Below are 22446 nucleotides of genomic sequence, written 5' to 3'. Positions count from 1 at the left end.
CAAACTCTTCCCACACTCCCGCCCACTTACACAACTAATCACATACACTCACTCTGTCTCTGCCAGATCTTCTGACACAGAGCACTTTGACTCAAACAAGCAACTAAGTGCAACAGATATCAGGCTGAATAAGAAGAACTAGAGAGAGTTAGACTCGGGATCATCACCTTCTCATTCTCCTCACATTGACATAACGGGGCAACAGAAAACCCGTCATTTCGTGCTTCTGGATAATTTTTTTACTTTGTTTTCCTTTGGATGAAAAAAAGTAGTGAAGTTTCTCAACCTGCGTCCCATCAGCGGACTCCTGAGGGTGTCCATCATGTCTTGGGACTGTGGTTTGAGATTTGTCTTCATGCCTCCCGTGTTGCAGCTGGGCGGGGTGTGTGCATTGCGGGACGGCGGCGGCAGTGGCAGCGGCGGAGGTGGTGGTGGTGGTGGTGGTGGAGGAGGAGGAGGAGGAGGAGGAGGAGGAACGGGGACTGGACGCGGCCACGAGGACCTGACCAGTCGGCTGGGACTGGAGGCTGTTCAGCGCCTGGCCAAGGACGGCTGCCGGCTGCTGCAGAACCACAACTACCGGCTGCCTGACAGGAACCAGGCCGTGAGTAGAAACCACTGTGTATTACTATCATGATAGAACAGATAGTGTCATTCTGTGAACGTCTTACTCCATCATCATGTAATCTACAAGGGCCATTTGTGGATTTATGGTTAACATGAGTAGAAAGTAAAGGACGTCATCGTGCGGTGAACGTAGTCATTATCCTCTTCAGTGTTCCTCCACGTCTGTGTTGCTCACGAGTGCGGCTCTAGGAGCTTGTGAGTTAATCTTCATCAGGACGATCACGATATCTGAAAAGACACACGTGCACTGTTTACACACACTAGTTATTTGATGCAGGAGCACTGACCTTTGCTTCATTTACGTCACTTTAGATTAAACGCCCAACAGCTAGTTAATAATGGCTTCATGAAATGTGACCTCGTCGTCCTTTTTACACTCTCGTCAAGTGCTGCGTGTGAATCCGTGTTCATGTGTGTGTCCATGTGCTGCTGGCACTGTGTGTGTGTGTACATAATGAGTGAAGTGTTAGTGAAGCATTATACTGTGTAATTGTGCTCTATGGTGCACCTGAGGGCAGGAAATGAAGCAAAGGCAGTTTGATTTCACCCAACATCGTCAGTTGTTGGGTGAAACGGTAAAGTAAAGTAAACAACTTTACCGTGTTTCTCATCAGCCCTGGTGAGTTGGTCTTGATGCCGAACCGTAGGGTATTTCCTTAAATGTCAAAGTAAAAAGATCCTGTATTTTGCTGCAGTTTTAGTACTATAAAAAATGAAAGTAACTGCACTGTTAAAGCAGGGATGTGAAACTACTGACACACTGTTTACAGATTACTTTCATTTATTAAACAATTTTTACTCATTAGCTTGACTTGCATGTCATAAAGCAGGGGTCTCAAACTCAAATGACCTGACTGAATGACCGAGTGTCTAGTTTGGTCAGTAGGGGGCTTGTCGAGTGCAGACAAATACAACTTTTAGAGGAAAAAGACATAAAAATAATAATATTTATGACCATATTTCACACAATTTCAAAATAAAAGTGTTTCTTTTGATATGGAATGATAAATAGTTTACAATATAAACATTTCTGAGGCAAAACAAATCTATTAAAAAACAACAACATGGAAATGACTCGAATGAATTGTATTGGTTGTAGTTATCAATCCTGACACAACCAGATAAAAGAAAGACTGATTTGACTTTGAAACTCAGAGTGAGGAAACAATGTGTATTTTAAAATACACTTAAAAAAAATATATTTGGAACAGTGTGATGATTTGACATCATTTTGTTTCATTGTCTTTTTTTTTTCCCCAAAACTGTGACATTCCTTAGTTACTATGGAGATAGATACTAGATATAGATTATGGTATGCTTGCAAATGTGAATAACACAGGCAGGCAATGTGGAATAACATGAGCAGCTAATGAGTTGTCGCCACTGTGACAGTTTAATGTCTGTGCGACAGGGTGGACGAGGAGAAAGTGTACGAGAGACACAGATTAACATAATACTGGATATATTTAAGCTCTTTGACTTGACTTATAATTAAAAAAGAACAACTTATGTTGCATTCATTCATTAACAAAAGTGTAACAGCAAATGAACGCAGTGATTCATATGAGCTTAAAAAGATGCTCTTGGTCTCTAATTGGAAAAGGAAGCTTATGTTGATCAGTAATTGGTTCTAAAAGTGGGATTATTTTCGTTTTCCAGCAACGTGGCTTTGACGGCAATCCGCTTTGATTCACCACAAACTCTACTACTCTCCTTTTACTGGGTTGTCATGGTGATTTTCTTTTTTAGTCTCCTTTTTTTTTTCTTTCATAACAGAGACATGCTTTGACAATCCAGCGTTGACTGTTTCCATAGTGACGCACGTCCATCGAGTACACCGCTTGTCTTCTAGATACCCCACGCTTGCATTTGCACTTTTCAGCTGCTTGGGGATCAAACAAGGTCACCACATGTATGATCACGCACACACACGCGTAGAGAGAGACAGGCTATGTGGCTCTGTGTGTGTGTGTGTGTGTGTGTGTGTCTGTGTGTGTCGCTGACCTAAAAGCATTGTGTTTTCATATTCTTATCCACTGTTTCCAGGAATCAGGCCCAGATCTATCACAACACTGATATGGTTTGGTTACAACTTGCTTGTACAGGAACGGGGAGGAAACGCAGTGCTTCCTTTTTTGACTTTCCATGAGGCCCACCTTTCCCCGAACAATGTGTGTGTGTGTGTGTGTGTGTGTGTGTGTGTGTGCATGCATGAGAGGCATTTAGAGAAGGAAAAGAGGATAGACGGATAGATAAAAAAGGGGCTTTTCTGGTGCAGGAGGTAGTGATCTTGGAAGAAAGCAAAGCATGTGCCGCCTCCTTGATTCCTCGTTTCCTTCAGAGAGCTGTGTTTGCAGTGTACGACCCTGTGAGGGGCAGCAGCGAGTGAACGTCCCCTGCTCTGCTCTCGAACTAAAAACCTCCCGGAGTGAATTTGATGAAGAGGGGAAAGAGAGAATGTCTTTCCACAAGTGTAGAGGAGAGCGTGAGTGAGTGAGCGAGCAGGGAAGGGTGTAGAGTGGAGGAAGTACAGATGGTTGAATTGAAGGAAGGGATGGGAGGAAAAGAGACTGACACACCTCTTTACTGAGAACTGAGACTATGCTGAGTATTGATTTCACAAAAACATTCATCCTGGTTAAGTTTTCCCCTTATTGACGAAGAAAGGAAGGACAAATGTCTTATGTGACAGTGTGTTCGATTATTTGTTTTATTTGTCTTCATCAATACATCAAAGCCTAAACATGTCACTAATGTTAGCATCTTGAATCAGACCCTATGACAGATGGATTCATGCGTCTCTATTTCTTGTATGTCCCACACACTCCTCCATGTCTCTCACTGTTTTTGCCCTGGTCTCTCTCCTCTTGCTCTGTCTATCATTCCCCTCGTTGCATAACTCTCTGACGTTCGCTCTGCAGTGTGTTTTCCTTCACACATGGCTCACATTCTTTCTCAGGCAAAATGAACCGTCGTTCCTTGGAACTACTGCAATTTTTATTTGATTTTCTTCGTGGTTATTTGTGTTTGTTAGGCCACTTATCTTGTTTCATTATTTCCACAAGCCGTTTGATCTCGAATGTGTACACATAGTTTTTGCCGCCTTCCTCTATTCTTGGCTCAGTTGTTTTTCTTGGCCTCCATGCACTGAGTTATCAGGAAGATCAACAGTTTGCCACTTTATCAGGAGCACAGCACATGATTGGACTCTACTTTATTTTGTCATAATTGTTACATAATCCGTCTCTTCTCTTTTCTGGAGCAAGGTTCCTTTATCAGATACTGATTAATGTAGGGAGACAGGAAAAGTCTGCGGAGATAAAGGACAAGAGACTTGTGTTCAAACATCCCGCTTCATATTTGAACCCTCACTGATGTGGTTTCATGGCGCAGCCCAAACTTGTTATCCCGACATCGTATCTGGGTCTTTGGGTGTGGTTTGGGTGCCAGCTTAAATGTGTTCAGCGGCTTTGCAGTGTTGGATCTCTTAACACCACCGCCTCATTTATCAGCCGTACACATCTTAGACGAGAGAACATTTAATTTCACCACGTTGCATAATGCATTTCAGAGATAAGTACACACTGTGCGTAACAGGTGGTGGAAGATCTGGCGTTGTGTCTGTGTGGATGTGCAGGCTAATGGTGGCACACAGCACGGCTGCAGCTAATGATTATTTCAGTTATTTTCTTATGGATGGAACGTTGGGTAAATTACCATTAAATAACTTCTGTCGTTAATCTTAAAAACACTTTTACTCAAGCAGGAGAAAGTGCTAAAACTTTTTTTTTATTTATTGGAGACATATACCTTTCTGCATGGGGGTCTGCATGTCAGCTGAGATTGGCACCATCATGTAGAGGATAAAGCAATAGAACATGGATGGATGGAACTGCATATATCCACGTTTTGTTAAGTTGTAATGTTAAGGGAAAGACACAGTACAGTACGTCTGAGGGGGCGGATCTAGTGACGACTGAACATCTGCAACACGCGCACACACACACTCTCTCTCTCTCTCTCTCTCTCTCTCTCTCTCTCTCTCTCTCTCTCCTCTCCTCTCTCTCTCTCTCTCTCTCTCTCTCTCTCTCTCTCTCTCTCTCTCTCTCTCTCTCTCTCTCTCTCTCTCTCTCTCTCTCTCTCTCTCTCTCTCTCTCTCTCTCTCTCTCTCTCTCTCTCTCTCTCTCTCTCTCTCCTCTCTCTCTCTCTCACACACACACACATGCACGCGCGCACCCACACACCCACACAGAGTACTTTGAACATATTGTTTTAGACTGACCTAAGTGTCTTCTTACCTGCTGACGCTCAGGATCAAACCGCTCCTTTCATCAGAGAAAGAGAGAGCGAGACAGAGAGACACTTAACGACTGACTTCATGTGCTGTGTATCTGGACTGTACTCGTGGTGCTCTGTGTCTACATCAGGCTCCACAATTATATACTGTCATTCTTAAGAGTCCACGTGGTGTGATCACTTATTACTGGACGAACTGTTGGCACTTTGTGTGAACTTCACGACTGTTTTACCAGTTTTTCGCTCCCTCACACCTTTAGCTATATTCTTCTTTAATTTGCGACATGGAACCACACAAACATCACTCTGTTTGTGCGTGTGTTTTAAAGAGGGGAGAAAGAAAAAAGCCTCCCTGCACAGAGAGCTCTCTGTGTCAGTTGTGATTGCTGTTCAATCCCTCTGGCTGCGACAGAGACTGCAGCGAGCAGCTGGAGCCTCGGGAGATGCTGCTTCTTTATCTCTCCCTCCCGCTCCTCTCCCCCTGCCTTTGATCTCCCCCCCCCCCCTCTCTTCTTCTCCCCCTTTCTATAATTTCTTCAGGCTGTTTCTTATTGTGATTCTTTGTGCGTCTGGAGCTGTGTTCATGTTACACTGTCACTGCAGGTGTGTGTTTGTGAGCTCACAGATCGAGGCGCTTTTACTTGTTTTAGAGCAGCTCGTTTTCAGTTGTCAGTCGTGATTGTTCACAGTGGTCTGTGCTGCGTTTACCTTCATCAAGATCTGGACACTTCAGAGTTGCAAACACACACACTAGTACAGTATGATCCTTTGCTAATTGATGGGGAAAAAAGGTTATTTTGTTTTTTAATAGTAATTGCAAAGATGTGTATAAGCCGAGTTACCTCACTGCTCCTGCAGGAACTGAGATCATATAAAATAAAGGGGGTTTAGTTCAAGATAGCAATAGATATGGGACTATTTAGGTCTTTCAAAGCGGGAACTAAATGTGTCTAATGTTAAAGGACATAGCCGTGTATTTAGTCTTAAAAATGGCTACCGACCTTAACTGTTGTTAAGGTCTGTGGTTTGTAGTAGAGTTGGAACCCTTAATATTGCATTACTGCCTTCCCTTCTGTATTTTCCTCGTTCTCCTTCCCTCTTTCTTCTCTCTGCACTGTTTTTGTTGAATGATCTTTACTTTGTTCTCATTTTATTTGTACTACATCTAGGTATGCAGGAGAATAGATATTTTGGGGAATAAAAAAAAAACCCCATTACATGTTTAACATTGTACACGACTGCAGAAGGCCTATAATATCCTCTCTCTGTTTGTCTTAGGAGGCAGTGGGAAGAGTTTGCCTGAAGGAGAGAGGTCGGGACGTGTTGGTGTTGCGAAGAGTGACGTCGTCAGTCACGTCGCCATCGGACCGTCCCTCACCCACACCCACGTCGGTGGGCGGGTCCAGAGAGGAGGACTGCAACAAGAGGTTAGTCCCTCTTTATAATAAGAGCTTCACTAACCAACAGTAGCAACAAAGACATAATCATGGTACTCCTCCCTCTTTTTTCCCCCCAGTTTTTACTTTGAGGTCTCTGGTTGCAGTCACATTCAAAATATCAGTGTTCCTGTCATTATAGTAGGGTGTCTGTGTGTGTGTGTGGAAAGATAATGTATGCTTTAGCTTCTGGCACAGAGAGTAAAGAGAATGGCTTTTTTGTTTCCAGCTGAAAGGCGAAACAAAGATGACACCAAGACTGGTTTACTTCCTTCCACAAATCACTGCATGTGTGTAGGGTCATATGTATCATTGTGTGTGTGTGTACATTTTCTCAAAGGCGCTTTCTTTGTGCAGCGCTTGTTTTAAGTTGGTATGTGCCAAGACCTAAGGCACAATGTAGGGAGTGTCAGTGACAGGCAGGTTAAGTTGGTGTGTCTGTCTGTGTGTGTGTGTGTGTGCGTGTGTGTGTATACAGAGCTCACCATAGTTGATAGCAATCATTTCCCTCAGAGTGCGACTGTAGGAGCTGTTAGAGAAAGGTTTTTATTCTCTTAGTTGACTCGGGCAAACAGCAAGGCAGCGTCCCAGCAGCTTTCATGAGTGTTCAGATATGAAAATGACCACTGAGCTAGCAGCTCTAGCCCAAGCAGAGGACGACATAGATGACGAAGATGATGACGACGACGACGACGACACTACTGATAAAAATACAAGCAGTTCAGGAATCTGTACGTTTGATGTTCCCCATTTCCGCTACATTGATGATGACGACGTAGAGGAGCACAAGGATGAAGAGAGGGGGGGAGGATGGAGTGGTGGAAGTGGTCGTACCTGGTTGTCGTGCTCTAATGACCGAGACTGTCGTGACTCCTCGTCTTACAGGTATGTGGTGGTGTCGGGGACGCCACTCAAAATCCTGGAGCACCTCCTCAGCGATCTGCGGCTGGACGACCAGAGAGGGGTGCCAGAGAGCAGGGAGAGCGGTGAGTTTGGACACAACAGTCACACTCGTGCATCACAAGGCCTCTCTCTATACACATGACGTGAACGCAAGCTTGCACAAAGACACGGAGACTCAAAATGAGAGTTTGTCTTGTAACTGAAGGGGCTGTGATGTTAATTAAAATGAAGCACACCTCCCTTTTTATTCTTAGGAATTTCATTTTCAAGTCACAACACAACACAGCCCAGTCTGTACCTTTCTCTGTCTCTTGAGGGAGGAGGGGGAGGGGGTGGGTGGGTGTTTGTCTGTGTGTCTGTGTGTCTGTGGCGGCATGAATCAGTCAGCCCTCACACAGCATCCAGGTGCATGTGTGCAGTCACTCAGCCGTGTCATTGCTGGTAAATATGAGGAGCATTCGAGAGCTGCAGTACATTTAATGAGGCTGCAAACTGATTGCTCCAGGGAGTAGACGTCTCTGCTGCAGATGATTTTAGTGGGCTGTTTGTTTTCCTGCACATTATTTAAGGTCAGTTAATGAAATGTAAAGAAGAAAACGGCACGGCACGCGCTTCAGCTCCTCCTCTTCGTCGTCAGTTGTGGTAAATGCTCTGTATTTATAGAGCGCTTACGTGCAGCACTTTTTTTCATGCCGCTACAGCTGACAGGAGCAACGTGGGGTTAAGTGTCTCGCCCAAGGACACGTCGTCATGTAGACTAGAGGAGCTGTGAATCAAACTCAGTCTGTGTCTCACACGTTGGTGTCGTCTCTTTGTGCGCCACGAGAAATGTGAAGAACAACAAATTGTTTGAATGCACTTCATGTGAGACCGTGCGCTCCCGTCTCGTTACCATCGACTTCTGCCACTTGTTCTAATCCTCAAACCTGCCTATGCCACATTTCTAAGAAGTTCCATCACTTTTTATTTTTATTTTTATTTTGCATTTATTCTGCTGGTGCTTCTTCGCCTTGCACCTTCACTTCTCCGGTTTAACATTGGCCGATTAAATAGCAGCGCTCCAGGCACAGGCGCACCTGGCTTTTAGAGGAAATGACAAGCGAAACTCTGATTGGTGTCACCAATGTTGTGCCCAAAACGTTCAGATTCAAATTCAGACACTAAATACAACCCCTTTGCACCTTCACCTCACTTTAACATGTAAATGGTGAAATTAGAGGAGGATACACGCCCTGATGTGTCTATTACATTGTGGGCCGAATACAGTTGTATTGTGTGCCGGATGTGGCCCACACACCTCGAGTTTTGACACATGTTGGCATGTTGGATTTGCTTGAGTTGTAGACCTCTCCCCTCAAGAAGCTTCTTCAGAACTGATGTGTATCACACTTCTCGACAAGGAAATAGGTTAACGCTGTGATGTCTGTGACGGTGCTATGTCATCTAGGTCATAGTAATCTTCACAGGCATGAGGAAGTTCACCCTTTCCTCGCTGAATAGTGTGATCGACGGGTCATTTGGAGCCAGCTTGATTACAGAAACTTCACTAAACTTTAAACATAAGAACCATTTCTTACTGTTCACCATCAGCACAGAAATGCAGAAAATGCCGTGCCACGTTGTCTCTTCTTAATTCCAAAGTGAGTTCTTGTCACAATCAGTGGAGCATATTTTATTTCTCAACTGGTATTTTGTAAAACACTGTTGTCGCCTGTTTGCGCTGGTTTAAGATAAGGCGTCTTTATGTATCGGCTCCTTAGCACCGCCAGTTCCCAGCAGTCCACAGGGAGCCATCTCACTGAATTGCAGGAAGCAAAGCAAGAAAGGGGGAGAAATGAATGCAAGGGAGAGAGAGAGAGAGAGAACTGAGATGGTCTTTGTGGAGGAAGAATGACTGATATTTATTCACCGGAAAAAGAAACTTTTTTAGGGCTTAGGTTGTTTTTCTTTTGGGTGGGGACAGAATCAGAGATGCAGCAGCTCACGAGTGCATCTTTTCATGTCTCTGTGTGTGTGACTGTTAAGCATGAGGGCGTGTGCATGTGTGTGCAGGCATGCTGGTGTGCATCCGCATCGGCCCACTGCGTTGGTTTTAAGCATTTTAGTGGACTTAACTGTGCACAGTGTGCGGGATGTTGGAACAGGCTGGAACACGCTTCCACAGAGAGCGGGCGATTACCCCAGCCATTCATCGTCATGTACACATAAAAGCACGCACAACAACAACAAAAAACGCAAACAGCAGCAGATGACTGCGATTAGTTCAACACACGCTTTCTTTCCTTTTCTTTCCTTTCATACAAACAATAAGCTACCCAAGGTCACAACTGAATGAGTTCTTCATTGGGGTGCTTGTGTGTGCGCTGTTTGTTGTTGTTGTTGTTGTTGTTGTTGTTGTTGTTGTTGTTGTTGTGTGTTGCTGTCTTTAGGAGTGCTTGTGTTTGCCAGCAGGCAAATGTAGAGGACATATGTTGAAGATGAAAACGGATATTTATCATCACAGAGGGCTGAGAGGGTGAGCACAGGAGGGGAGGAGAAACGGTTGTAGTGAGGGAGAGGCTACAGTATGTGTCAGAGAGAGGGAGGGGAAAAAGAAAGCTACGAAAGAGAGTTTTACCTCTACAGACGAGAGAGAGGCTCCCTGAAAAGAGGAGAATTCACTGGTGTTTTGGAAACGTGATAAGCTCAGTTGGACCTATTTCTTGAAAACATTTTACGTATTTATTTCTAAAAGGAAGACTCCTTTTCAAATATTAATGCCACGGCCAATGCTCGGTCTTCTCCTATAATTGATTTATGTGCCGTCTGCCTGATGGAGCCATATTTAGGTCACACTTTTTTTTTCCCATGGAAAGAATTTGATGCAACACACACACACACACACACATAGAGTGGCTCATTACCCATCTGGCATGAGGGCTGTTAATATTCGGCTCAAACCCATTGAACACCTGCTGAGTCACACTCACACTTTCTATCTTTCTCTCTCTGTCTGTCACACAAACACACACATTATGTTTAATACTATCTATTTGTGACATATATGCTTGCCTTGCTTTCTCTTTAAGGCCCTGAAGACACATTTTAAATAAAATAATATAATTCATTAAAACTAGAGATTTGATTTAACATCAGAAGCAAATTGGAAACTTTTTTTTACTTAATTGTCCATAGCATTGCCTTTAATTCTGCAAACCTCAGCTGCTTTGTCGCCAAAAAATGGGCTATGACATTTTAGTGAAATGGACTGGCAAACCAAAACTGTTAAACCGCTAAAAGATTAAATGTCGAGCTGAGAGACACTTGACATCACTGGTTAAAGTGTTTTTATAATTCCCTCTGCCGTTCATCCATTAGCACATCATTTAGATTGATCTTATTTGAAGTCAGTAAAATAGCAGAAACTAAGCCAATCCATCTTTACCTGTACAAATAAAAAAAAAACTTTCAGCTGCACCACTCCACTCCACTCTGTGCAGGAATACTTGTGCAGTGACTGACAATGTTTCTTTGCTTTGTTACAGAAATGTTACTGGATGACTTCCTGTTGACCTACCTGGTGTTCATGTCCACCAGTGACCTATGTCAGGCCCTTTTGGGACAATATCCTTATTGGCAAGCACATGCAAGGGTGGAAGGGAATTGGGCTTGTAACTGAGGGTTTGCTGGTTTGAAATCCGGTACAGGTCGAACGCTGAGGCGCTCCTGAGCAAGGTACACTACTGGTGTGTGATAATGATTAAAAGTTAAATGCAGAATGAGATTTCCCTATCATTGGTATTGATTCATGTGCAAAAGATTTTTTCAGTTTAGTACATATTGGACCACTTGGTATTGAAGTGGTAAAACAGGTAAGAAAAGATGTACCTTTTTTTTTTAAATTTCCCATAGGGGGAAATTCAGAAATGCTAGCTGTTGTATTCTAGAGAACGGCACTCTCCTCCATTGTTGTTTAACTTTTGCCATGCTGCTGCAATGTCAGGTGGAAGATGTCATAGATTTGACAGTCCTCACTCATCTCACATCATGGCCACATATTGGATATTTTGGATTTCAGGTCGAATTTCTTCACAGCCATGAAAAAAAACCCAGATCGGGATCACGTCTACTAAAAAAAAATCAGATATGAGTCACTTCAGCCTGCTACTCTGATTGTTTAGCCTCCACACTCTCTTTTGGTGTCTCCTTGACCACTCTCACCTATAGCAGCACCCGCTGCAGGGGTCAGGAGGAAGTCAAGGACGCCCTCTTCAGGAAACGCAAGGTGCTGCATCTGGTGTCCCACTGGAGCAGGCTTTACAAGGACTTCCTCAAGGAAGAGGAGCACGTCAGGAGTTTTATGAAGGTATGGAAACGCACACCTGCATCCACACATTTTGGGCCACACAACGGAGCGTGTCTTCCACAGTCGAAAAACATGCAGAGCTTAATTGGACACTCTAAAGTGATTGTGGGTGTGAGTGACTTGTTGTTTGTCTCAATATTAGCACTTTATAGTTTGGCTTACTTATAGCTCTTGTTTGTACCCAAATGTCTAAATGCATTTATTGTAAGTCACTTTGGATAAAAGCGTCTGCTAAATGACATGCAATGTAACGTAATGTAATGGACTGGTGACCTGTCCTGGGTGCACCTCGCCTTTCGCCCCATGTCAGCTGAAAAATTTGATCTGGAGATTAAAGTAGTAGAGAATGAGTGAATGATTCTGTGTGTGGTTTTCTCCACAGTTGTCAAAAATGACACTAGAAGTCTCAGCACTCTCTTTATCCTTCCTCGAATTTTGCACAGCAAGAGGTTTTCCTGTTAGCTGAAGCTCCTGCTCAAGTGAACAGCCTTTGCGCCTGCAGGGGGAACCTTGGTGATGTTTTTATATCATCCCACTGACAGAGCAGCAGACTGATATGCAGACTTTGACACGTATCCACTGAGAAATGATGGGGTATGATAACACTGTGTGGCTCTGTGTCTTTCTGTCTGTGTATCTATTTACAAGTTATAGTTATATATATATATATATATATATTATGTAATCCTGGTGTACTGTAGATTCACATGATGGGGCCCAATTAGATTTGACAGTTGTCTCTTTGTCATCGACTCTCACACACCTCCACACACTTATCCACAACAGCCACGCACACTCACCAATCTCTCTGTAACCTGACGGCTCCATTGCTCAGTGCCGGGTTGCCATGGAAACCAAAGTGCGAGGGTTGGCATGGGTATAATCTCATATGGAGTGAGTAACCCTGGTGATAGTTGCCTAGTAACAGAGGAACAAGAGGGGAACTGGGGAGGGAGGCTACGGTGGGTCAATGACAAAGATAAGCTGGTGGATGTGAGAGTGTTTGTGTGTCACAGGGGGGGGATGGGGCAGCGTTCAGGTGTTACTCATGTTAAAGGGACATAAACCTGTTTACACAGTCACAGTATGGGGCTGTGTTTGCCTTGTGGAGACAAAAAAAAACAAGTCCCTGTGTTTAAAAATGAGATGGAGTACTAATGCTCCGTCATACCTGCACACAGACGCTACTGAGCATGTCTAGTCAACCATTTAAGTACAAGGTACAGAGTTAGTTTGATGTTTACACTTGATGGTACTCAGCAAATCCCGTGTGGTGCTTCCGAACATCATCTCTCTGCCATGGTTCTATGTCACTGCATCACAGCAGCAAGACAAACAAGGAAAGCACCGTGTGATCAGAGGGTTTTCTGCTCTTAGTTTGTGTGACAGTGTGATCGGATCTTCATCCACAATAAAGATTGATTATTCACCTGAACTGCTTGATGTCCGCTGTGAAAGGTTGTCTGGAGGTCACTCCATGGCACCTCTGTTGGGTAAAAGTTTGGGTGCCGACTTGGCCAGTTGCACCATGATTTCTTCTGAATGTCTAAGCTCTTTAAGTCAAATCTTCCGTCATATTGTCATTAGTTCTGGTTCATTGAAACTGTGCATGCAGTTTAAAGGATCCTGGTTTTCTCTGTTCATCAGACGCTGTACAGGTGTGTTTTGGAAGATTTGTACGAGTTCCCCACACTGGAGAAAGATCTGAAGGAGTTCCAGAAACTTCTGCGTCGGAGACAGTGAGTGGATTTATCTCCGGATACAACTGTATTTTTTTGTCCTTCCTGCATCGTCGCCTCACTGTTGTGCTTCTTTTCTTACAGCACTGTGGATGACTGCCCTCCAAACCAAAGGGTGAGTTAAAGAGAGGTGGTGGACGATGCAAATATTCACCACACCTACATTTTAATAATACCATATCAGATCTGCTTCCAAATGTTCTAATATATGTATAGATATATCTAGATGTCACGTTGACTAATATCTGCTGTGAAAAAGGTCTATTACACCAGGTTTTTTCACTCACGTGTTTGTATGACTGAAACTCATTGACAGTTTGCTATAAGAAAGCAAGATAGCTGTATACAGATGCTTTTCAGTGAGTCACACATACTGTAGGAGCTACTCATTTGTTAGATACAGTACTGTGACTCTTCATTGCTTCTTTTTTTTCCTGCTCATTCTTTCTGTCAGAGTAAACAAATGTATCAGCAGCTGAGTCTGAAGGAAAACAGTCTGCACCCACGAAGTCCACAGGCAGACACGAGAGATGGTGAGTTAAGGACCACAGACACACACATACACAACGCACGATTACGCAAGAGGACTGTCTGTGAGTTTTAATTTAAAATAATTGTGCGCATGCAAATTGCTTAACTAGCCGGAGCTCCTCATGTCTGCTTGAGTACTTCACAAAAATTACCTCCCTGTAAATATGTAAAACACTGAAGTGGAGTGAGAGTTGCAACTTCTGTGTCTGCTTCCTTTTGATTGTACTGTATTTTGTATTTTGTATTTTGTTCCTTTCACTGTAAACACACTTTTTAATGTATTTCTCAGTCATTTGCTGCGTGTACGTGAGCACTGACTCCTACCTGAGTGTCCACACGCACCCGTCACTGGAGGCCCATGAGATGCTGAGGATTGTGGGTGTGAAGACGGACAGAGCGGAAGAGGACATGGTGCTTGCTGTTGTTACAAACACTGGAGGTACACACACACACACACACACACACAAAAAGAAAAGTATGCACATCAACACAAATACTGAAATATATAAAGTCATAGTCACACTATGTGATGTAGCAAAAACTGGATTGGTCAAGCATTTATCAGTTCTATATGGGTATATATTATTTTTTAGCTTCTTCGACTACTTACAAATAGGACTATACAATTAAACAATCACTCTGTAACTGACTTGTCAATGTATTATTACGAGTTGTTTTGCTAATAGAATAATTGGTGTGTGTGTACGTTTTCTATAGAATATAAACAAGACTCGTTGAATAGTATCAACACATTAGAGCTTACTGCCACGTCAGCATGTTGTGACTGGTGTCTTATGTTTAAAAGCATAGTTGTTTTCTAATTAGTTGGACGACTCCGCCCATCATAACTTCTTGCAACTGCAAAAGTAAACGTCTAAATGTGTCACTTCCTCCCTCTCTTCCTGCAGTTGTCTCTGCTGAGCGGAGGATGTTACAGCCCAGTGACTGTGTGTATTCAGAGTCCCTGACCCCGCAGGGAAAGCTCGTGGCCTGTCGCAGGGATCTCACTGAGATCTTGGTATGTAAACGCCGGGTTCTGCTTGTGCTTTCCATCGTTCCACAGCGCTGAAGGTGCAGTTCAAAGGTTGTAAGGAAAGCCACGACCTCTCGAAGATGAGATTATTTTGTCATTTGTGGCTTCTGTTATTATCTGCTGAAATCGGGCATGAAAAATTAATATTCTGATTTCCCTCCCCGGCTGATGTTTTTTTCACATTGCTATGATGAGCGATGTGTTATAAACCAGATGAAGGGCCAGGTGATGGTTATTAACTTTGACTCGACTGGAAAGAAAACGCGTGAGCCGCGGTTACTTTGATGCCCAGCTGCAGCGGCAGATTTAGAAAGCACCGTATCGGGACAAATGTTCCGTGTGGTATGGTTTTATAGAGAGTGCCCTTCGATAATGTTGCACTACATGGCATTTTTAATGATTCAAAATTAATAATATCATTTTCAAAAAACACTTTTATTCAGCATATTATCTGTTGCGTTACTGTTGGGCTCCCTAATGCTGAATTGTTGTTAATATAATGACCTATAATTAAAGTTTCAGGCTTGCTTGTGTGTCAACTGTAGCTGTGTATTGGCAGCAATCTAGCAATATGATGCATATACTCGATATAGGGGTGATAATATGATACATTATGATGTATTGTGATACTGTAAGCAAGGCTTTATATTGCGTTGATATTTTTCTTTTACTCCTAGTGTTGACAGACGACTCTTTCTCTTGTTATTCCATGTTATTGCTTTTTGAAGGATGGTTTGTGCATGAATCCCCACCAGCCTCATTATTACGTAGTTCATAATCATGGAGGTGTGTGATAATAGCGTTATTTTTTTAGATAACCATATATTTCCATTTAGATACAGTGTGTGTGTGTGTGTGTATACATGTACTATATTCTCATATGTGATGCAGATGCACTTCATTTCTTCTTCTGCACACTTGTATTTATAGCCTCCTTTAACGGACAGTGCTGAGCTAAGCAGGAGGCCGGTGCGACTCTTGGGCATCAACACCTGGGACGTGGCTGCGGCTCTAACACACCTGGACTGGAGCCTCTTCAAATCCATCCATGAGGTTTGTGCTCACTTACACAAGTGTATATATAGATGCATATATATATATATCTATATATCCTGTATGTATACAGCAGTTAATAATGACTTCATGAACACGGCGGAGGTTGCTGGAACATGAGCATTAAAGATGTAAATGCTCTCCTGGACTTGCTGAATGAGGAGTACAGCACAGTGGCTGTCGTGAAGAATATTTGTTGACAACGTGGTGAAGCAGCATGCAGTATAACTCATGCCGTATACCGATACTACCTGGTACCTGGTGCTGGAGTTTCATGCAGCTGTGCTATGGCGGCTCCGCCCCCATTGTCGAGGTACTATAGTAATATAGAGTCGAGTCGTGCTGGAAAAGTGCCATGAGTTTCAATGGACTTCCTGTCTCTCCCTGCTCTGTATCTATTTTTTCCATCCATTTCTTTGTATTTTCTTGTGCAAAATCCATCAAATCAAATCTGTTGTTCACTAAGTAATTTTAATTTGTTTAGTGGACGTGTGACAATTTTAATATTCCACTTAAGCTCCTGAGAAGCTCCATTTCTTTTACTCACACATTCTCCTCCATCCACATGCAGCAGGAGCTGGTGTACTACACACTCAGCCGGGCTCCTGGCAGCGGCCACACACCAGCGCTCTCCGTCCTTCTCCAGCGCTGCAACGAGGTCCAACAGTGGGTCATGTCCGAGGTGCTCATGTGCGTCTCCCTAAACAAGAGGGTGCAGCTGCTCAAGAAGTTCATCAAGATTGCTGCGCAGTAAGAAATCGCATGCACCCTGAAACATGCCCACAAATAAATGTATATCTGTTAAGCAATTTAAGTTTTTTGGATTTTTTATTTTTTTTTTTGTACCTTTTTTAGTTGTAAAGCCCAAAGGAATCTGAACTCTGCGTTTGCCATCATCATGGGTCTCAACACAGCAGCGGTCAGCCGACTCAACCAAACCTGGGAGGTAAGAGTCCGCCTGTGTATTATATATTGTGCATTCATACACATACTTTACATTGTACGTCTAATTCTGTCCTAATGTCGTCCTCTCAGAAATGTCCGGGCAAGTTTAAGAAGCTTTTTACAGAGCTGGAGCTCATCACGGTGAGAGAACAGAGAGACGCAGAGAGAGTGAAATGTGGTGTTTTTTTCTGACTTGATGATTCAATTCCTGAAATTGCGCCTCCTGTTTCTCTCTCGTCTTTTTCTCCAGGATCCGTCTCTGAACCACAAAGCCTACAGGGAAGCCTTCAAGAGGATGAAACCTCCTAAGATCCCTTTCATGCCTCTTTTGCTGAAAGGTAACATCCCCGACCCCAGACTCTTACACACAAACCATGCATAAGATCTTATTGTTTTTTTTTTTTAATTAATGAAACTTTAAATACTCCCGTCCGCTGCTCTCAGATATCACCTTTATCCACGAGGGAAATAAGACCTTCCATGACAACCTGGTCAACTTTGAGAAGCTGGTGAGTTGAAGTCTCTCACGATCTTTAGTGTTTGAGTTTCAAACTCTGTGACTCTGATCTTTCAGTAATTCCACATTGTTTAAACCGTCATCCAGCAACTTAAGTACGTTGTATATAAATGCAGTCGAACACGAACGACATGGAGCCACAATCATGAACGATTCAAGTTTCCTGAAGACAGGACAAGCTGGTGATCAAACAATCAGAGTTAAATGATTCCAAAAGGGAACAACTTGGAAGTAATGACTTAACAGACTACACACAAACACTTTGGTTTAATTTAGTGCTAATTAATGGTCAGGAACATTGCTTTTTAACGCTTCACTGCCAACTAAGTCAAAGAGAAAGACACTGAAACAGGAGTGTTACATAAGTTCTGGTCATTAGAAAAGCAAAGTAAAAATGGACCACGATTGTCAGGTGTGAGAGTAGAAAACTGCTGCAGGAGACAGAGAACAGCAACGGAGAGAAGGACAATTTAAAACCTTTATTTATACTCAACAAGAAAGTAATTCTTGTCCATATTTTCGTACGCGTTAAAATGTCTTCTAATGAACCCGAGATCTGCCTCGCTTTGAATAAAGAAAACCGAGCAAATGCTGTTCATTTATGTCATTCATGTTGTTCTTTACCTCTATATTCTGAACCGTTTGGTACTGCACTGATGCAATAATCATGTCCTTTTCCTCAACCCGCAGCACATGATCGCAGACACGGTGAGAATGATCCGGCACTGCCAAAGTGACCAACCAGGTGAGTGTTGTTGAGTGTTTATGTAACTGTTACATCGTACATGATAAGACGGGTAAAGTTACAGGGGCTATTTCGGTTAATTGAGGGGTTGTTTGGCTGTTTGGATCCATTCATTGTGCGGGAATCTAACGCCATCTGCAGTTGAGTTGATGAACTGCGTCTCTCCCACAGTTTTTTCTCTTTACAGTTTCTAAGCAACCATTTTAATTTCCGCCACAGTCTTATTTTCTTTATATGACCATAAAACCTGTGTTTGTATCAAATGTATGTGAGAAAACTCTGCAGCCTGACTCATACATTGTTCTTGTACGTGTGTGTTTCCAAGGCAACGAGGTCATCGGGGTCGACAGTGCCGAGGTGAGAGCCAGTGTTAACTACCTGCACATTATCGACAATCAGCAGACTCTTTTTGAGCTGTCACACAAACTGGAGCCGCGTGCTTAAACACACTGGACACACAAAATTGAGTCCCGTCTGTGTGTGACACGACGATACAATGTCACACACTCGCACACACACACGCACACACACACACTGCAGCAAACTACCAACGTGGGGGTGCCAAGTGGACACTAATATGTTCTGACAAAGACACGGAGCAGCACTCCATCTATGACGGTGAACACGTGCTTTATTAAGGATTTACGAACGTCTCCCAGAAAAGATTCCGCGCGGCGAGGCGGAGATTTGCCAAACGGAGCCCGGCGGTAAAGGAGGGCTGTAATTCATTTGTACAGTATCTATTGGACTGGATGTGTTTTTGTTCTTGTGATGAGCTTTCGGTTATTTATGAACCTGTTCAGCAGGTGGAACGTTCCTTTCATTTCTGTCAAAGAGTCTCGTTGGTCACCAAGGCCTTCGTCATCATTTCAGACACACACAAACTTCATTTTTGCCCACGTATGGCGAAGCATCTGCCTCGTGCTGCATAGACCTGCAGGATACATGCTGTCGTTGTGTAAATGTGTGACGTGGAGCTTTTTTTTTTGTTTGCTTGTTTTTCTGTAGCATATTATTTAATACAAGCAGCAGCCAGTGCAACACTTTGTAAAAAAAAAAAAAAACATTTCACAGAGTCCTGGTTGACTTTTAGCCAAACACTTCTCATGCACTATATGATATTTTTTGTGAATAGATATGAATTATTTGACATAGTAAAAGAAATATGGACCTATACATTATTCAGTGCCAAATGTCACATTGAGTCCTGCAGCACAGATGTACTGTCTTTTCTATCACACTTTTATTTTAATGAGTCCTGGAATGGCGTGTGGAACTGACTCCCCCCACGCAGCGATGCTCTCTGATATCATGATGACTGATTTCCTCGCGCGGGTGTGAGGAGTTTTCCACTCATTCTGGGTTGCTGCGGAAGTACAGAAATATTCCTTTACCTGACAAGTCAAACCACTGCGCCATGAGAGGAAAAAAAGAATCATAATCATGAGGAAATTTAAGCTGGCTGAAAAGATCATTGACGGGTGATCGTGTGTGAACTGTCTGTGGAAACTAACACAGGGTGTGGACATGATAAAAGAAGCACAAGTGCAAAGACCTCTCCCTTTGAATATTCATAAGTGTAATTGTAAAAGTTAAGGACCCCTTCTGTATCCAACCACTTTTCTGGTGACACACCACTCTTCATTCAAACCCCTGAGTAATCGGCTTCTCTCCCTCCCGTTTCTCACAAGTACAAGCAGCAGACCTCCGATGTGTTTGTGTTAGTTTGTCCTCGCCCCGTATTTGTCCATGCAGTCACTCCAGTGGTGCATTTCTGCCGAGTAGGAGGAGCCGTCCAACAGTGAGACTCCTAAATGTTCCGTATGTAGTGATGCATGTCTCGCATTGTTTAGATAGCTGTAAACGCATGGGTTTAACGTGCAATACCGAAGATGTTTTGTTGCCACGGGTTTTTCCGTCGTCATCATCATCATCATCATCACCGTCATTTCAACACAAAGCCTTACAGAACACAGAGCTGCTGCTTTCTCCTGCAGACCATAATGACTGGGAAGCTTTAGTGTAGAATCTGTAACGGTCTCGGTGCCAAAAGCACATTTGTTCTCAAGACAGAATTTGAAGGTGATGTCAAGGTGAAGAAAACCCTACATAAATTATTTGAATTGCGTGTTATAAAGTACTGTAGTAATTGTGTATTAAAAACCTTTACCTGCTGTTTTCACTAGTCCTTCCTGCAAACGTGTGATAACTCAATGGGAAGGCAGTTAAAGTCAAACTCAAAGCCATTATGGTTATTTCCAAAATTTCTAAAATTGCTGTCCAGGAAATTTCGCTTGACCTTAAATATCCAAGTTTTGCAGTCGTAAATGTCCACAAATGGGACATAACTAAGCTATAAAAGGATTAGAATATGTGGACTTAAACAATAAAAACAGCAAACTGAATTATTATTTGTTTTGTTTTATTAGTGACAAGCAGTAGTCCATTTGTGTTTTCTGGAAAGTCTATATATATATTTTTTTTTGTTATCCGTGCGTGAAACCCTGTTTTATTCTTCTCTTTAATGTTTAAAGATGCTTTTGTGAAACCAGGTCAGTGATTCTGTGACTGAGAACTGAAAAACCAGAGCCGTGGTCTGTCCATATTCAGTGTCATTTATATGATTAACCTGTACATGACACACACACACACACACAAACACACACACACGTGTGTGCAGTCACTCCTCTGCTCAACTTTTCCAAAGAGCAGAGTTATCGTGCTGTATTAGTTATTTATTGTAATACTGTTGTTTATTTATCTATCTCAGAGTTGACTTAACGTCTTGGTTTTTGTTTTTGTGCCTGGGGCTGAACAACCATGTAAAGGTGTTTTCTTTGTTGTTTTTTTTTTATTGAAGCTGCACTGCTGGAATGTACACGTACTTGTTTCTGTTTTGTGGCCACTAGAGGGCAGCAGGTGACACTTGATTCTTCCCTCTGATGTCACATATTAGCACCATAGGAGGCTGTAGTTAAGTGTTTTATCAGCCATTGTCATAACTGTGTGGAGATGTTATTTTTAAATGACGATTTGAACTTCTGCTTGCATGTTTATACAAACAACAAAAAAACAAAGTACACAACGCAAGACAGGACACACTGAAGGCTTTGTACGACTGTAATAATGTTGATGTGTAAATATATGCCTTATGTTGGTAATGTTGTTATTATTTATCTATTGTAAATGAAAAAAAAAACAACACAAAAAAAACCTGTCAACCACAAAGCAATACATCTCCCCTCGTGTCCCCTCAACCTTCAGATAGCTGAAGCTACACGTCTTTTCTAAAGCTGCGTTTTACTATGTGAAACTTTTACTGCAAAAGAATAAATTGTAGGTTTTATGTGACGTATCCATGTGAGAGGGTGGTTCATTTGTGTCTGTGTGGTTGTTTGCTAAATGTGTTCATCCAGCGTACAAATACCAAAGTTTCAAAGTGACAATGAACCAAATCAAATGTACTGAAGCCATAAGATCTAGCAAGATGCTCCTTGCTTCAAACCAGATTAGTACAATTTAAAAGCACAATATTATTATTATTTTGTGTTTGGTTCATTTATTTATTTGGTTCATTTATTTTCGGGCACAGGTATTCTCAGATGAATGCAGGCCCAATTTGTGTTGACACAAATTGAGCACACATTCTTATAAATTTAATAGCGGCGTTCTGCACAAAAGCTTATTTTACCTACCCTATAGGTCAGGGATGTCAAACTCAAATGACCTCGGGGCCAATGAGTGTCTAGTCTGGTCAAGAGGGGGCGATGTAGAGAAAAAAGTGGGGAAAAACAACTCTTTAGCAGCTTACAATAAATACAACACAATAGATAGTTATCATGATGTTTCACAGAATTTCAAAGTAAAAGTGTTTGTTTTGATATGGACTGATGTGTACCTCACAACAAACACACGTGTGACGAAAAGTAAACAAATCTAATAAGTGAATAAGTCTGTCCAGTGCAAACAAGACACGACTAGTCACAGTAAACCAATGGCTATACTGTATCAAGTCACCATCATCTCACCAAATATAAATCTGAGCTTCAGGATGAAATGTTTTTCTCAGAAGGAAATAATCCCCTATTTATGCCTCCGGTAAAAAGCTCGGAACAGGGAAGTGATAAGTTTATCGCTGTGTTTATAGATCTTTGGCAGCCTCTCATGTCCACTGACCTCAGCAGTTCAAAGAGCAACAGGTTATTAACTGGATTTGGGATTAGGGTTACAGGAATTTTATGGAACTGATAACAGACTTTGACTATAGCAAGTAAAT

General features: G+C 42.5%; 1 protein-coding gene across 1 annotated transcript in view; it reads left to right on the top strand.

The window, feature by feature from the left end:
• rapgef5a (Rap guanine nucleotide exchange factor (GEF) 5a) overlaps window positions 1-21525 on the top strand; it is a 40544-nt gene extending 19019 nt beyond the window's left edge. Inside the window, exons 9-27 of the mRNA XM_058619076.1 lie at window positions 374-410; window positions 459-604; window positions 6202-6350; window positions 7245-7345; window positions 10787-10865; window positions 11463-11607; window positions 13255-13346; window positions 13431-13461; window positions 13801-13879; window positions 14167-14316; window positions 14786-14895; window positions 15841-15963; window positions 16535-16713; window positions 16819-16909; window positions 16999-17049; window positions 17159-17246; window positions 17353-17417; window positions 18116-18170; window positions 18496-21525. Of these exons, the coding sequence (XP_058475059.1) occupies window positions 374-410; window positions 459-604; window positions 6202-6350; window positions 7245-7345; window positions 10787-10865; window positions 11463-11607; window positions 13255-13346; window positions 13431-13461; window positions 13801-13879; window positions 14167-14316; window positions 14786-14895; window positions 15841-15963; window positions 16535-16713; window positions 16819-16909; window positions 16999-17049; window positions 17159-17246; window positions 17353-17417; window positions 18116-18170; window positions 18496-18614 (1890 nt within the window). The 3' untranslated portion in view covers window positions 18615-21525. The remainder of the gene's footprint in view (window positions 1-373; window positions 411-458; window positions 605-6201; window positions 6351-7244; window positions 7346-10786; window positions 10866-11462; window positions 11608-13254; window positions 13347-13430; window positions 13462-13800; window positions 13880-14166; window positions 14317-14785; window positions 14896-15840; window positions 15964-16534; window positions 16714-16818; window positions 16910-16998; window positions 17050-17158; window positions 17247-17352; window positions 17418-18115; window positions 18171-18495) is intronic.
• The last annotated feature ends 921 nt before the right edge of the window (window positions 21526-22446 follow it).

Source organism: Solea solea, chromosome 20 (assembly GCF_958295425.1).
Source record: "Solea solea chromosome 20, fSolSol10.1, whole genome shotgun sequence".
Lineage (NCBI taxonomy): Eukaryota > Metazoa > Chordata > Actinopteri > Pleuronectiformes > Soleidae > Solea > Solea solea.
The sequence above is the reverse complement of the archived record's forward strand: the minus strand, read 5'-3'. Positions and strand labels throughout refer to the sequence as shown.